The sequence below is a fragment of the Cherax quadricarinatus genome, chromosome 35 (genome assembly GCF_038502225.1).
Source record: "Cherax quadricarinatus isolate ZL_2023a chromosome 35, ASM3850222v1, whole genome shotgun sequence".
NCBI lineage: Eukaryota > Metazoa > Arthropoda > Malacostraca > Decapoda > Parastacidae > Cherax > Cherax quadricarinatus.
Genome location: NC_091326.1, coordinates 10,524,160 through 10,540,769, shown reverse-complemented (window position 1 = coordinate 10,540,769; position 16,610 = coordinate 10,524,160). Strand labels below are relative to the sequence as shown.

The window sequence follows — 16,610 nt, the reverse complement described above, 5'->3', positions numbered from 1 at the left end:
GCATTACCCCTTTTCTTGCATAATTAAAAAATATGCAGTATTGTAATTACTGTACATCACTTAAAATACGTACAAGCATTCTACTGCATCTTCATACTCTTAATTTTGCTTGATATGTTTTGAACAATTTCTTTAGTATATGTCCATCCATAATATATTCTGTCTAAAGTTACTCACTGTTGCATATAAGTATTTAACTGCATATATGAGGTCTTGTGGTGATAAATTTATATGATGATTCCCAAGAATGCACAGAGTCATACTTTCCACTCAGTAACCAATCCCAAAGTGAAATCACTGAGCAAAATGGTATTTGTAATTAGGCTTAAAAGATTTCTTTTTGCCAAACTGCTGAAAATTCTCTTCAAACGGTTTATATAACTGTACAAAATTTTGGTTTACAATTTTCACTACCAGCACTTTAACCCGTAAACGGTCCAAGCAGATCTACGTTCACATATGTAGTGCTACAAAAGTAGATCTAAGTTTTTTTTACATATTTCCAAATATAACAAAAAAAAAAAGTAGATCAAAGTTTTTTTACACGTTCAAATGTAGAAAAAAAAAAGAAGATCTACTTTTTTACATACTTTCAAATGTTGAAAAAACGTATATATACGTTTGGACCGTTTACGGGTTAATTACTGATATATCATTTGTGGTGCTAAATAGCTCCATGTTACCTTATATAGAACCCCTGTATCCATGGGGGGATATGTTCCAAGGACCTGCTATGGATACTGAAACCATGGATAGTAGCAAACCCTATACAGCCTCTCCTCACTTAACGATGGAGCTGCGTTCCTAAGACCACGTCAGTAAATGATTTCGTCACTAAACGAGGAGCATATTATAATGGTAGTGGGTTTGTGTCAACCATCTTTGATATTGTTTTAATGTCACTTCTGCACCATTTATAACATTTTTAATATATTTTTCACTGTTTATAAAGTAGTGTACTGTATATTGTAATAAACAGACTAGAGGAAATCAGCTCTAATATACATTATTTAGGTATGCATACTGGTCGGAGAGCCCATCGTAAGTTCGAGTCGTCGGTAAACGAGTAAGTTTCTTAAGTGAGGAGAGGCTGTATATAATTCCTATACATGTACATACCTCCATTATAGGTAGTAAGTTGGTAGACAGCAACTGCCCAGGGAGGTACTACTATCTTGCCAGTGAGTGTGAAACAGAAGCCTGTAATTGTTTTACATGATGGTAGGATTGCTGGTGTCCTTTTTTTCTGTCTCATAAACATGCAAAATTTCAGGTACGTCTTATTACTTCTACTTAATAGCTTAGGTCACACTACACATGCATGTACAAACATATGTATACACACCCCTTTGGGTTTTATTCCATTTCCTTACTAGTTCTTGTTCTTGTTTATTTCCTCTTACCTCCATGGGGAAGTGGAACAGAATTCTTCCTTTGTAAGCTATGCGTGTTGTAAGAGGTGACTAGAATGCCAGGGGCAAGGGGCTAGTGACCCTTTCTCCTGTATAAAATACTAAATGTAAAAAGAGAAACTTTTGTTTTTCTTTTTGGGCCCCCTGCCTTAGTGGGATATGGCTGGTTTGTTGAAAAAAAAAATACTTATTATAAAGTTTAATTCATGAATTATGTACAATATGTGGAGAGTTATCACTTTTTCACTGATTGGAAGCACTTCACGGCTTCTCTTAGGTTTTGAAGAACTGCCAGCTTTTCTACTTTTGTGCTTTGGGGCCATTATTCTGGAAAATTAAAGAGGTATTTTTGGGCCACAGTAAACCATGGATAACTGAAACCGCAGATACCAAATCAGTGGATACAGGGGTTCTACTGTAGTTGTTTTTATTTGCATGAGGCAGTGTCCCATGATGCACTTTGTGAACTATGCCTAGTCTTAAACTTTTTTCCTTAGGAATGAGGAGGTGGATGGCAATCCAGACAATTAAGCTGAGGCGTAAAATAGCACCAGGCAGTACATTTGAAAGCATAAGGTGTATGTCAAACACAGTGTGGTTCCCTGATGTATTGGTGTATGCCAGACACTTAAGAGGTTATAAGAAGCACTAAATCCATGTAGCAATATATGGCACACATACAGTGCTACATTGGAAGTGGTGATGCATTAGGTAGGAGTTAGAGGAGAGGAGGGTTACTTCTAATGCTAAACAGGAGTCATGGTTGATGTAATAGGTTTCAGTTGTTATATAAAATTATTGATTTTTTTAAATGTGAGATTATTATTATTATAATCAAGGGGGAAGCACTAAACCCGGAGGATTATACAGCACCTGGGGGGGGGGATGTGGAAGGCATTCAGGCTTAATTTGGGGAACTGGAGCACAGATCCAATTCCCTAAATCAAGAGCCCCTCACCAACATCAAGGAACCTTCCTTGAGGGGTTTAAATGTGAGAGTTCAGAGCACATGCAGTGGTGTTAAACTATATACATATATACTTTTAGTAAAAACTGTATGGAAATTGGGATTTTTTTTTTTAGAAGTTACTAACAATTATAATATGCTGCAGTAACTCTGAAGCAACTCCCAGAGGAAGATATTATTTCTGAGCTTAAGTTCAGAAGCCACTGGTTTCTGGGCTTAAGCTACACTGATATGCTGTGAACATTCTACATGCCGTGGTGTAGTTTCTAAGCCAAGATGTACAGGTTTTTATTTTTGTGTCTTACAGCACCATTTTCTGCATATTGTTAGTTAATGGCACTCTGGTGTGTAAAGTAGAACTTCTAATCTCTCCCCCTTTTTTTTTTTCGGAGACACGCACACATTTATTTATAAATATTTGTGTGCATTTTTGTGACAATATATTTTATTTCCAGTTTATGAGTGGCTGTAATTCCCACCTCATCCCATTAATAACTGTTATCACCAAAACTAATTAATGATTAATTGTTTTTTATTTTCATAGGAGGTCCACTAGGAACTCTCCCATACTCAACTGAGAGGATTCCTGCATTTGCTGTTCTGTCCGTGTTGATGGTTGTGCTTCTGGTGTGCTACTGGTACAGATCCCGTCACCGTCCAAAGCGCCGACGCAATAAACTCCGTAAAGTGGTCATGGCTGCTATTAATGGTCGTCTGCCATCAGTGTGACCCTCCCATCTCCCAGTGTGTTTTAAGAATGTAAGCCTGCTTTGCAGTACTCTATCTTAATTTATAATAGAATGTAAAATACAGTGATTAATTGATTAAATTTCTTTATTTTATATTTTTACAAATTATTTATTACCCAATTTCTTATTAATATTATTGCAGTTGTTAGTGAAAGATAAGTTTTTTTTTTTTTAAATATTTATTGGCAGTTAGTTAAGTTTATAATAGAGTATTTAAATATATAATTGACTTTTCTTTACATTTAAAATAATAATACTGTATTTCAGTGTTTCTGTATCACCAAGTGTGAACAATTATGTAAATATAACACCACATAGGATTCAGAATCCATTTTACAGATGTTTCAATATATGTACAGTTCTGTTCAGTCTTATATACCAAAATGTGGTATTTTATTAATGTCTTTGTATAGCTCACTTGATAAATTCCATACTATTAGCCAGGTCTTTAGTAATGTAAATAGAGAATAATTCAAAGAAAATAATTGTACATAATTGTAATAAAAAAAACAGATATGATCAAGTCTGTTTTAGGCAACTAAAAAAAATTCTATCTACAGTTATGATGAAAAATGTTTTGTCCAAAAACATATTTTATTAGTATTTTATAGTATTTTAAGTGTGATAGTTGTGATAATTACAGTACTTTGTTAATAGTTGCAGGAAATATTGTTGAGTACTGGTTCAGTTAAGTGTCCTACTGTTGATATAAACAAAATGGGTCAGAGTCTTAGTAAATGATAAGTTTGTAAACTGTAGGATCACTTGGTGGCTAATTAATTGTGCAGAACAGTACAGTACAGTATTACTGTATATCTACTGGCACTGGATCAATTCTGTAGTGAAATATTTATCCATCATTTTTAAGGTTTATATAGTTTGTGATACGTGTAGGCATTATTTATGTGATTACCTATTCTAATGCAAGTCCACAGTTCTCAGTTAGTTCCATGATATGGCAGTGAATAATTAAACTAATTACTATAATTTGTCTGATGGATTATTAATTGGTCAACCACTAAACATATAACAGTACTGTAACTGTTTATTGTTGAATACTGTACTTACACCCATGGACAGGCATATTATAATGTTAAATTTTATCATAGATTTCCCTATTATTTTGCCATACACTTGAGATGCTGACAGAACACAAAATGCTAAAATTTTCAAATCTGTTAACATGTGATGCTGTCTAATTAATTGCAAAGTTAAACAGAAAAGGATAACCATCATGCTGTATGGTTGGTTAAGTAGATAATGTTCACTAGTCAAATGATAATTTTGTAGGCAAGGTTATGCTTGAATTAGTTTTATATGAACGGTATAATACATTAGCATCTTTGAATATGCTAAAATAAGTCAATAACATTTTTAATTTATGAATAAGGTTTGATGTTACTCTAAGTATAGTTGTCAGATGTGTGCATCATGTTCTGTTTTCTCTCTATCTGTGTGAATTATGTATTACAAGAACGTACCCTTAAATGTGAAGTCATTTTTAAATTGATAATGACATTAGTTTCTTGGTTTATTAGCTTTTAAATCCAGTGTGAGAGCCAGTAATGTATAAAAGATATTATACTTTGTTGGAAAATTCTTAGTAGTCAGTAGAAGTTTAATATAAAGTTTTGAATTCTTTTATTTGTTTCAGAGCTTTATACCCAAGTAATATGCTTTAATTTCAGTGAGACTGAAGTTGATAAAAACAGCGAAAAGTTACGAGTAATTTTGTAAAACTTCCAACTCGACTTGAAAAGTATTGTAGATTGTTAATTACTGTATATACCCTGGTTATGTTTGTGGTAGCTATGGTTTATAGGAGTTTGTTTTGTTTAGTAAATTAATAAAAACCAAAGAATTTTGTTTTGTAGACAAAAAAATTCCATATAGTTCAGTATTGAATTTAAAATTATCTTTGTTCTTGCATGCATTTATTTTGTATTGATGAGCAGCACACATTTTGTAAGTACTGGTTAGTTATTCTTTTCTTATTAATGTAAATTTTCATTTTTTTTTTTCTGTAGTGTCTTGGATTTTTATGTATTGCCCTTTCATTAAGTGGGAAAAAATATGCTCAAGATATTTAGAGTTTTTATCACTGAGAATGGGCTTAAAAAAAGCACTGCATGAACATAGCAGCAGTTTTTATAGAGGAAAATGTATATACCTTAGCTGTCATTCAATTTTAATGATCAAGTTATTGTATGGCACAAGTTAGTGTTATATTAGACCACATAGCTTGTATTTTATGTTTTACAATAATAGGTGTTTATTTTGGAGCAAGTATAAAAATTTTGATGTATTAGTATCAGTACTGATAGATTATGACTTTAACCCTTAAACTGTCCAAACAAATTTACGTTCACATGCGTAGTGCTCCAAAAGTAGATATACGTTTTTTTACATATTTTCAAATATAACAAAAAAAAAGTAGATCAAAGTTTTTTTTTACACATTTTCAAATGTAAAAAAAAGAAAAGATCTACTTTTTTTACATACTTTAAAATGTTGAAAAAACGTAGATCTACGTTTGGACAGTTTAAGGGTTAACTAATTACTAAACAGAAGTATATTTTCGTAGGTATTCTTTCATTTAAAGGGCTTTATTTAATAAGTCAAAGTAAGTATCAAAACTTAGTGGATATATTATATCCAAGATATTTATAAAATCATGTTACTTCAATAGCATATGCCTCAGACTCTTAAGAGGTTACAATTGGCTAATTTTTCAATACATATACTAGTTACTCCAAATATGAATAATGTGTGAAAAATTGATGAGGAATTATGATGAATATAACCTGTCTTATAAAGGGGGTCATCTTACTAGTGAGCTGCTTCCAGTAAAACCATGAGCTGGTAAGCACAATATTGTGGACTAAAACTAAGCTGTCAATTTTTTTTTTAATTCAAGCAAACTTTGCAGTATTATAAAAAGTAAAAACATCTTATGCTTTTCTCTCTAACATAGTGACTGATACTTTTTTATTAGAAGATTGAACTGATAAACAAAATTAACCATGTTCTCATGAAAGATTTAAATACATTTTTCTGAATCTGTTTTAAACACTGACTCCAAATCTGTTCTTATTTTTTCATTCATTTTTAATTTTGACTAGATCTAGGATGATGATGTAAGTCACATATTAGAATAATCACTCATAATTTAATACCTTTAGAACACGCTTATTGAAAGGAAGTGCAAAAGAACTTAAAAACATTCTCTTGTAAATTTTGTCTGGCTTGTTGCAGTACAACATCCAGCAGTAGTCTGCCATCATAATTTCATTCTGGAAACATTAGCAGCAATTTTTTGGCACCAGTACCTGTCAGTTAGTGTTCATTCTGTTTTAAGTGCTAATCAAGGGTCGACAAAGGCCTATGCAGGATTGCCTGTCGAGATACCTTAGTGGGTAACCCTTTATCTTTACTTTGACACTTAATTTGAGGTACTTGCAGTGCCCAAATAAATCTGAATGACCACTGTTCCCCAGGAGAGTCATTTTATTAATAGTTGGTGGAAAGGAAAGACTGGCCAGGTCCTTGTTTCTATCCACTTATAAGCCATAATGTTGGTGGTTCCGGCCCATTTCGTCGCTTAAAATCGTAGAAGCCACATTGTTAGCTGTTCTGGCCCATTTCTTCTTCTAAAATCAACTCAAATCTTACTCCCATATGCAACCCCAAATCCACATCATGTGTCAATTGGCAGCTGCACCATCGTTTCTTCCTTTGCAATAATCGACTCCATCAGGCTTTCTCATTGCCTACCAACTGTTGCTCACAAATATTTAAGCACACACAAACAATGCCATTTATTACTTAATTCAGGCAGCCAACAATGAATATGACCAGTTAAACAGACACCAACAGTAGATGCCAACCTTATCTAGGAAACAGACATAATATCCCTTTATTAAAGGCCAAAAAAGGCCAAAAAAATGATGAATAGTCTTATCTTGAAAACCATACCTGGTACATGGCAGAGAAAAACCAAAAACACATTCTGGAATCAGCACTGAAAAAGAAGTAGTACACCAAAAAAAATTCTGATGAAAATTCTTTGTTGACCATTGGGATTATTTTAAAGTTTGTCCATAAGGATCACTTTAAATTTTTCTCAAAAAATAGTAAATTTAGCAGTTTCTGTATAACCCTTTGTCAAGGAATTACTTTAAACTTGGACACATTGTGAATATCTTGGCTTACTTGGTGTAAGCAAGTTAATTTTATTTCTTGGCATACAGATGTACAGAAATATAAATTCGAATAAAATATGCTATGAAAGAAAATATCATTTGGAATAAAATTTTGCATTCAAGGTTATAACACTATTATTATTATAAGTAACAGTAGTAATTATTATTTTTTTTATTATAAGGAACTGTAGTACTGTACTGTAAACGGCAGGAAAGTGTTTGCAAAACTGGTTGATAACTTATGAAGTCACTGGTAAGAACACACATAAACTACCCCCATAAAATATTACCTCGATGCACAGGTTAAAACATTTTTTGCTTGAAAAAATATGATGTTCAATTAATGATTATTATTATTATTATTATCATCACAAAAAATGAAAAGCGTGAATGATCATCTAATTAATAAATGCTGTGTATAATGCATGTGAAGGATGTGATAAAACTTTGGCTTTCCTTGCAAACCCAGATAATTTCTACTACATCGTTATATTATTTTTTACATTTATGACTAGGATTTTTTATATTAATACTGCTTTGAGAGCACTGTGTAATCTGAACATGCAGAGAATTGACAACATAGAAATTTGAAGATTGTGTGTGGTTGTGAGAGATGTAATTCAGAGGCCAGAGGAGGGGTTGTTGAAATGGTTTGTCATTTAGAAAGGATGGAGCAGAAGAGGATGACCAAAAGGATGTATAAATCTTGAGTGGAAGAAAGTGGCAATAGGGGTGAAAGATGTATTAGATAGTCAGGGCTGGAGTATCCACGAGGCTTGTATGAGTGTGTTAGATCAGAGTGAGTAAAGACAAGTGGTTTTTATGATCTGATGTGCTGTTGGAGTGTGAACAGGGTAATATTTATGAAGGGACTTAAGGAAACTGGTTAGCCAGACTTGAGTTCCAGAGGCAGGAAGTACAGTGCATGCACCCTGAAGGAGGGGTCTTGATGTTCAGAGCTGCATTTGATATGTAATGTCTGTGCACTTCTGGCTAGACAGCTACTGCATGAATGATGGTGAATGTGTTTTTTTGTAGGGGGGGATCACCCTACTTTGGTAGGAGATGGCCTGTGTGGTAAAAAAAAAATTACTAATAGAAACTGGTGTCATTTTAGATATCAAAAAAGGTGTCACAAGAGGATCCTTAAAGTCTTGCTTAATACTTAAAAAGAAAAGGTTGCTGAAGTAATACCTAAGAAGTTAAATGCAAGATGGGCATTAAAGCTAAAATTAAAACAGTCTTGATGTGTAGAAGTGAAGTATGGGGACAAGCATGGGTGCAGGATGTAGATTTTATTTTTTTTTTTAACACGTTGGCCATCTCCCACCAAGGCAGGGTGACCTAAAAGAAAGAAAAACCCAAAAAGAAAGAAAAAACTTTCATAATCATTGTCTTTGTAGAGGCGCCCAGATACAACAATTTAGATAGTCGCTCCAAACTGCCAATATCTCATACCCCTCCTTTAAAGTGCAGGCATTGTACTTCCAATTTCCAGGACTCAAGTCTGGCTAACCAGTTTTCCTGAATCCCTTAACAAAATATTACCCTGAGCAGGATGTAGAAATTTTTTTTTTATTTATTATCACACCGGCCGATTCCCACCAAGGCAGGGTGGCCCGAAAAAGAAAAACTTTCACCATCATTCACTCCATCACTGTCTTGCCAGAAGGGTGCTTTACACTACAGTTTTTAAACTGCAACATTAACACCCCTCCTTCAGAGTGCAGGCACTGTACTTCCCATCTCCAGGACTCAAGTCCGGCCTGCCGGTTTCCCTGAATCCCTTCATAAATGTTACTTTGCTCACACTCCAACAGCACGTCAAGTATTAAAAACCATTTGTCTCCATTCACTCCTATCAAACACGCTCACACATGCCTGCTGGAAGTCCAAGCCCCTCGCACACAAAACCTCCTTTACCCCCTCCCTCCAACCCTTCCTAGGCCGACCCCTACCCCGCCTTCCTTCCACTACAGACTGATACACTCTTGAAGTCATTCTGTTTCGCTCCATTCTCTCTACATGTCCGAACCACCTCAACAACCCTTCCTCAGCCCTCTGGACAACAGTTTTGGTAATCCCGCACCTCCTCCTAACTTCCAAACTACGAATTCTCTTGGAAGTTAGGAGGAGGTGCGGGATTACCAAAACTGTTGTCCAGAGGGCTGAGGAAGGGTTGTTGAGGTGGTTCGGACATGTAGAGAGAATTACTATACATAGTATTACTATACATAGTATTACTATACATAGCAATGAGAAAATGGTATACATTAAGAATTTAAGAAAGGTAGGGGGTGTGTGGACCAGGTGTTTACAGTGAAACATATAAGTGAACAGTATTTAGATAAGGCTAAAGAGGTCTTTGTGGCATTTATGGATTTGGAAAAAGCGTATGACAGGGTGGATAGGGGGGCAATGTGGCAGATGTTGCAAGTGTATGGTGTAGGAGGTAGGTTACTGAAAGCAGTGAAGAGTTTTTACGAGGATAGTGAGGCTCAAGTTAGAGTATGTAGGAAAGAGGGAAATTTTTTCCCAGTAAAAGTAGGCCTTAGACAAGGATGTGTGATGTCACCGTGGTTGTTTAATATATTTATAGATGGGGTTGTAAGAGAAGTAAATGCGAGGGTCTTGGCAAGACGCGTGGAGTTAAAAGATAAAGAATCACACACAAAGTGGGAGTTGTCACAGCTGCTCTTTGCTGATGACACTGTGCTCTTGGGAGATTCTGAAGAGAAGTTGCAGAGATTGGTGGATGAATTTGGTAGGGTGTGCAAAAGAAGAAAATTAAAGGTGAATACAGGAAAGAGTAAGGTTATGAGGATAACAAAAAGATTAGGTGATGAAAGATTGAATATCAGATTGGAGGGAGAGAGTATGGAGGAGGTGAACGTATTCAGATATTTGGGAGTGGACGTGTCAGCAGATGGGTCTATGAAAGATGAGGTGAATCATAGAATTGATGAGGGAAAAAGAGTGAGTGGTGCACTTAGGAGTCTGTGGAGACAAAGAACTTTGTCCTTGGAGGCAAAGAGGGGAATGTATGAGAGTATAGTTTTACCAACGCTCTTATATGGGTGTGAAGCATGGGTGATGAATGTTGCAGCGAGGAGAAGGCTGGAGGCAGTGGAGATGTCATGTCTGAGGGCAATGTGTGGTGTGAATATAATGCAGAGAATTCGTAGTTTGGAAGTTAGGAGGAGGTGCGGGATTACCAAAACTGTTGTCCAGAGGGCTGAGGAAGGGTTGTTGAGGTGGTTCGGACATGTAGAGAGAATGGAGCGAAACAGAATGACTTCAAGAGTGTATCAGTCTGTAGTGGAAGGAAGGCGGGGTAGGGGTCGGCCTAGGAAAGGTTGGAGGGAGGGGGTAAAGGAGGTTTTGTGTGCGAGGGGCTTGGACTTCCAGCAGGCATGCGTGAGTGTGTTTGATAGGAGTGAATGGAGACAAATGGTTTTTAATACTTGACTTGCTGTTGGAGTGTGAGCAAAGTAACATTTATGAAGGGATTCAGGGAAACCGGCAGGCCGGACTTGAGTCCTGGAGATGGGAAGTACAGTGCCTGCACTCTGAAGGAGGGGTGTTAATGTTGCAGTTTAAAAACTGGAGTGTAAAGCACCCTTCTGGCAAGACAGTGATGGAGTGAATGATGGTGAAAGTTTTTCTTTTTTCGGGCCACCCTGCCTTGGTGGGAATCGGCCAGTGTGATAATAAAAAAAAAAAAAAAATATTAAGAATTGACAGTGGGGGTAAGTATGGACTAGAGACAAAGTGATTAAAAAAAGAAAAAAATTGTAAGATTTGAGTTTGGAATTATTGCAGGTGGAAAGGATAAAAAAAGTACGAGTTACATATAAATACGTATAAGGTTGTTACCAGGTAACAGAAAAGTATGCTTTTAGCCTTGAAAAGTCTCGAGTGATTACTGGTATACTGGGCAGGTCATACTTGGTATTACAGGGAATGTATCATTCAGGTGCATAAGGCAACACCAACTATTTAGTAACACACACACACACACACACACACACACACACACACACACACACACAGCATTCCGATACCTTAGTAAGGAATCATTCAAGACACTGTACACCGTGTATGTCAGGCCCATACTGGAGTATGCAGCACCTGTTTGGAACCCGCACTTGATAAAGCACGTCAAGAAACTAGAGAAAGTACAAAGGTTTGCGACAAGGTTAGTTCCAGAGCTAAGGGGAATGTCCTATGAGGAAAGATTAAGGGAAATCGGCCTGACCACACTGGAGGACAGGAGGGTCAGGGGAGACATGATAACGACATATAAAATACTGCGTGGAATAGACAAGGTGGACAAAGACAGGATGTTCCAGGGAGGGGACACAGAAACAAGAGGCCACAATTGGAAGTTGAAGACACAAATGAGTCAGAGAGATAGTAGGAAGTATTTCTTCAGTCATAGAGTTGTAAGGCAGTGGAATAGCCTAGAAAATGACGTAGTGGAGGCAGGAACCATACACAGTTTTAAGACGAGGTTTGATAAAGCTCATGGAGCGGGGAGAGAGAGGGCCTAGTAGCAACCGGTGAAGAGGCGGGGCCAGGAGCTAGGACTCGACCCCTGCAACCACAAATAGGTGAGTACAAATAGGTGAGTACACACACACACACACACACACACGCACGCGCACGCACGCGCGCGCACACACGCACGCACACACACACACACACACACACACACACACACACACACACACACACACACACACACACACACACACACACACACACACACACACACGCACACACACACACACACACGCACACACACACACACACACACACACACACACACACACACGCACGCACGCACACACACACACACACACACACACACACACACACACGCAAAAGAATCACATTGCCTTATAATATAAATTTATGATGCTCATATTCTGTTATAGAAAAGTGACAAGGGTGCTACTATTAGGAAGACACAAGGAAAGTTAATTACTCTGTCTTTTGTATATTATAGTAGGTTTTTAAATATTTCTTGTTGCATACAATACGTGTAAGGAAATATTACAGATGTCTAAAAAAATTAGTTGGAAGTACAGTACTATACTTGGGAAATTAAAAAAGTGTGGAAATTGGCTAACGCGATGGTCTGGAGTTTTGAGACTCTCTGATCGCGGGTTCTATCCCCGCCCGTGGTATGGTTTGTTTGCAATCGTGTCATTACGATTTCGTGAGTCATAAGGCAATCTACTAGCTGATGCCAGATTGGTATTTATTTATTTTATTTATTTATTTTATGTCTTTGCAAACAGTACATTGAGATTTTGTATTTACAATAGTGGGTTGCAAAGCAAAGAGAGCCTCTATTATGCTTAGGCATTATGGGCCAACTTAACATTATTGATCAGTATTCATAAGTGTTGTGACTGGGGAAAAAGATAAGTAAATACAGCCTCTCCTCACTTAACGATGGAGTTCCATTCACCATTTATAACATTTCTGGTATATTTTTAAATGTTTGTACAGTAGTGTACTGTATATTGTATTAAACAGAATAGAGGAAATCAGCTTTAATATGTATTATTTAGGTATGCATATTGGTCAGGGAGCCTGTTGTAAGTCCGAGTCATCGGTAAATGAGTACGTTGCTCAATGAGGAGAGGCTGTAATGATAATGAATAAGATTCATGTAATGAAACAAAATGCAGCCAAAGACCATCCAAAACTATTTTATATGCAATGGATTTATGTAATTTGTGAATAACATTACCAGTCGTTAGGTATCCACAATTATCATTTAAAAGCCTAAATAAGTGTGTATACCATATGAACAAAGATTACTAAAAGATTAATATTAAAGTCATTTGTATGTAGTACAGTTCTCTCAAAATTTCACTAATACATTAAGAGCTTCTAACAACAACCAATTCATATTTTATGTGTATAGTTTACTGTAGAGTACTCTTATTTTATTATTGTGCTGTGTATTTTAAAAATTTATTTGAGTAAATTACAGTGACTGCAACAGGTCAGACAGAATAAAGCCCTTTACATTTTTTTTTTTGATTTTGTCAATGTGGATTTCTGGAATGTGGAACTGAACACTAAATGCCCTTCCTTGTTTAAGTTATCATCATAATCTTAAATAAGGAGATAACGTCGTATAGTAATTCATTCGCTGCAAACCAAGGTCAGCTAATCTTTTGCCTTTGCTGGGTGTGTTTACATACTAAATGAATAGTACTACGTATTTTAATATTTACGTATGGCAAGATATTTTCTAAAATTTGTTGCAACTTGTTAGCCTAAAATTTTTTTTCTGGTCTATTTATTAGACTCATTTATTGTGGATTTGTCTTGAAAGTGATCCTTCTACCTAGATATTCTTTGCAAAGAAAAGTTTCTGAAAGTCTTCCAGAGCTTAAATTCTTGCTATAGAATATGCAGGTGTATGTATTATCCAAAATGTTCATTAAAATGCTTGATACAATCTTGTTTGTAACAGTTATACTGCATACTATCAATTATTAAATAAGGAATTATTGTCTCAAAATTATAAGAATAATGTATCAAGAGTAAGCTTGTAAATTTTAAAATTTATTTAAATACTCTTTATATTTCTTTATGGGAAAAGTTGCTAATGTGAAATATTGTTGAATACTCAAGGGAAGGTTACCTCATTATTTTTTCATGTTTCCCATGCTTGCTTGGTTTTTATATATGTATTTCCATTAATGCGAGAACTTATGTACGCCTCTTCATTAGGCATTTTTGTAAATAAATCTCCATTTCAAACACCATTAACACATTTGTTTTATTTTCACAGTTTGCCTGCTCTTCTCTCTGATGATTTAACCTTAAATGCAGACCAACCATGATTCCATAACAATTAGCTACATCATCTGCAGCTCCCTTTGTTTTCTGAAATGTCCTTCCCTCATTACCTCCATCTCCCTTCCACCACCTCTTTCATCTCTGTTGTGTAGCATTGAATTACCCTTTTGGGTTTAGTGTTTTTCATAAGTATACTGTACAGTACTAATAATAATCCAGATCTGTCAAAGTGGGGGCATTGACCCCAGGAACACCCTCCAGGAACACACCCTCCAGATATAGTGTTGAACAGTGTCGGTTATTGTATGCCACTTACAATAAAATCTATCACAGGTGGGCCAGCAGTTGCTGCTGCTGCCGTGGCCCACCACAGTAACACTTAGATAACTGAATCTAGCACAGGTAAGCTAGTGGCTGCTCCTGCAGTGGCCTTTGGTAAGCCAATACAGTTATTTTATCTCCACATATAGCCAAAGACAACAAGGTTTATTCTCACCTCCACCACAGTGTGACACCAGTCAACTGGTACTCCTATGACAAAGACTCGTATACCTTTGAAGAGTTTCAATACTCTTGGAGCCCGGTCATGGGCCAGGCTCGTCTGGTGCTTGTCTGGTCAACCAGGCTGTTGCTGCTGAAGGCCCGCTGCCCCACATATCCATCACAGCTTGGTTGATCTGGCACCTGGTGAAGATACTTGTCCAGTTTCCTCTAGACCCGGGTGGCAATGGTTATGGCTACCTCCAGATGGCAATGACTTGCTCTGGATGGCAATGGCTAGCAAAGGATGGCAATGGTTATAGCTAGCTTTGGATAGCAATGACCAGCTCTGGGTGGCAATGGTTATGGCTAAATCTGGTTGGCAAGGACTAGCTCTGGATGGGAATGGTTATGGCTAGTGCTGGATGGCAATGATTATGGCGAGCTCTGGATGGCAATGGCTAGCTCTGGACGGTAATGGTTATGGAGAGCTCTAGATGGCAATGATTATGGCTAGCTCTGCATGGCAATGGCTAGATCAGGATGGCTATTGCTCGAGCTGGTTGGCAATGGTTATGGCTAACTTTGAATGGCAATGCTTTGGATGGTAATGACTAGCTCTGGATGTCAATGGCTATGGCTAGTACTTGATCGCAATGACTAGCTCCGGGTGGCCAAGGTTATGGCTACCTCTCTCCTCACGGAAGGTTCCTTGATGTTGGTGAGGGGCTCTTGATTTAGGGAATTGGATCTGTGCTCCAGTTCCCCGAATTAAGCCTGAATGCCTTCCATATCCCCCCAGGCGCTGTATAATCCTACGGGTTTAGTGCTTCCCTTTGATTATAATAATAATATGGCAACCTCCAGATGGCAATGACTACCTCTGGATGGAAATGATTATGGCTAGCTCTGGTTGGCAATTGTCATGGCTAGCTCTGGATGGCAATGGCTAGCCCTGGATGGCTATGACAACCTCTGGGTGGCTATGACTACCTCTGGGTGGCTATGGCTAGCCCTGGATAGCTATCGCTACCTCTGGGTGGCTATGACTAGCTCGGGATGACAATGGTTATGACTAGCTCTGGATGACAATGGTTACGGCTAGCTCTGGATGACAATGATTATGGCTAGCTCTGGATGACAATGATTATGGCTAGCTGTGGATGACAATGGTTATGGCTAGCTCTGGATGGCAATGGTTATGGCTAGCTGTGGATGACAATGGTTATGGCTAGCTGTGGATGACAATGGTTATGGCTAACTCTGGATGACAATGGTTACGGCTAGCTCTGGATGACAATGATTATGGCTAGCTCTGGATGACAATGATTATGGCTAGCTGTGGATGACAATGGTTATGGCTAGCTCTGGATGGCAATGGTTATGGCTAGCTGTGGATGACAATGGTTATGGCTAGCTGTGGATGACAATGGTTATGGCTAGCTGTGGATGACAATGGTTATGGCTAGCTGTGGATGACAATGGTTATGGCTAGCTGTGGATGGCAATGGTTATGGCTAGCTGTGGATGACAATGATTATGGCTAGCTGTGGAAGGCAATGGTTATGGCTAGCTGTGGATGATAATGGTTATGGCTAGCTGTGGATGACAATGGTTATGGCTAGCTGTGGATGGCAATGGTTATGGCTAGCTCTGGATGGCAGCGACGGTTGCCAAGTGCAAGCGTCACTGTCTTCGCACTGGTCGTGAACGACTTCAAATATTGGATACTGAGAGCCGGACTGCTTGGGTGTAATGAGCCGCACAATCCTGGGTGTCAGGTGATTTTTCTCTGCGGATAGATGACCATTGTATTGCTCGAGTCTGTAAGTTGAAATCCCTCAAGGAAGGTTCCCCTCAAGGAAGGTTCCTTGATGTTGGTGAGGGGCTCTTGATTTAGGGAATTGGATCTGTGCTCCAGTTCCCCGAATTAAGCCTGAATGCCTTCCACATCCCCCCCCCCCCAGGCGCT

General features: G+C 37.6%; 1 protein-coding gene across 3 annotated transcripts in view; it reads left to right on the top strand.

Annotated features, from left to right (window-relative positions):
* S1P (membrane-bound transcription factor site-1 protease) overlaps positions 1-8,517 on the top strand; it is an 84,992-nt gene extending 76,475 nt beyond the window's left edge. For all 3 annotated transcript variants that reach the window (XM_053785605.2, XM_053785607.2, XM_053785606.2), the window contains one exon: positions 2,924-8,517. In XM_053785605.2, the coding sequence (XP_053641580.1) occupies positions 2,924-3,108 (185 nt within the window). In that variant the 3' untranslated portion in view covers positions 3,109-8,517. The remainder of the gene's footprint in view (positions 1-2,923) is intronic.
* The last annotated feature ends 8,093 nt before the right edge of the window (positions 8,518-16,610 follow it).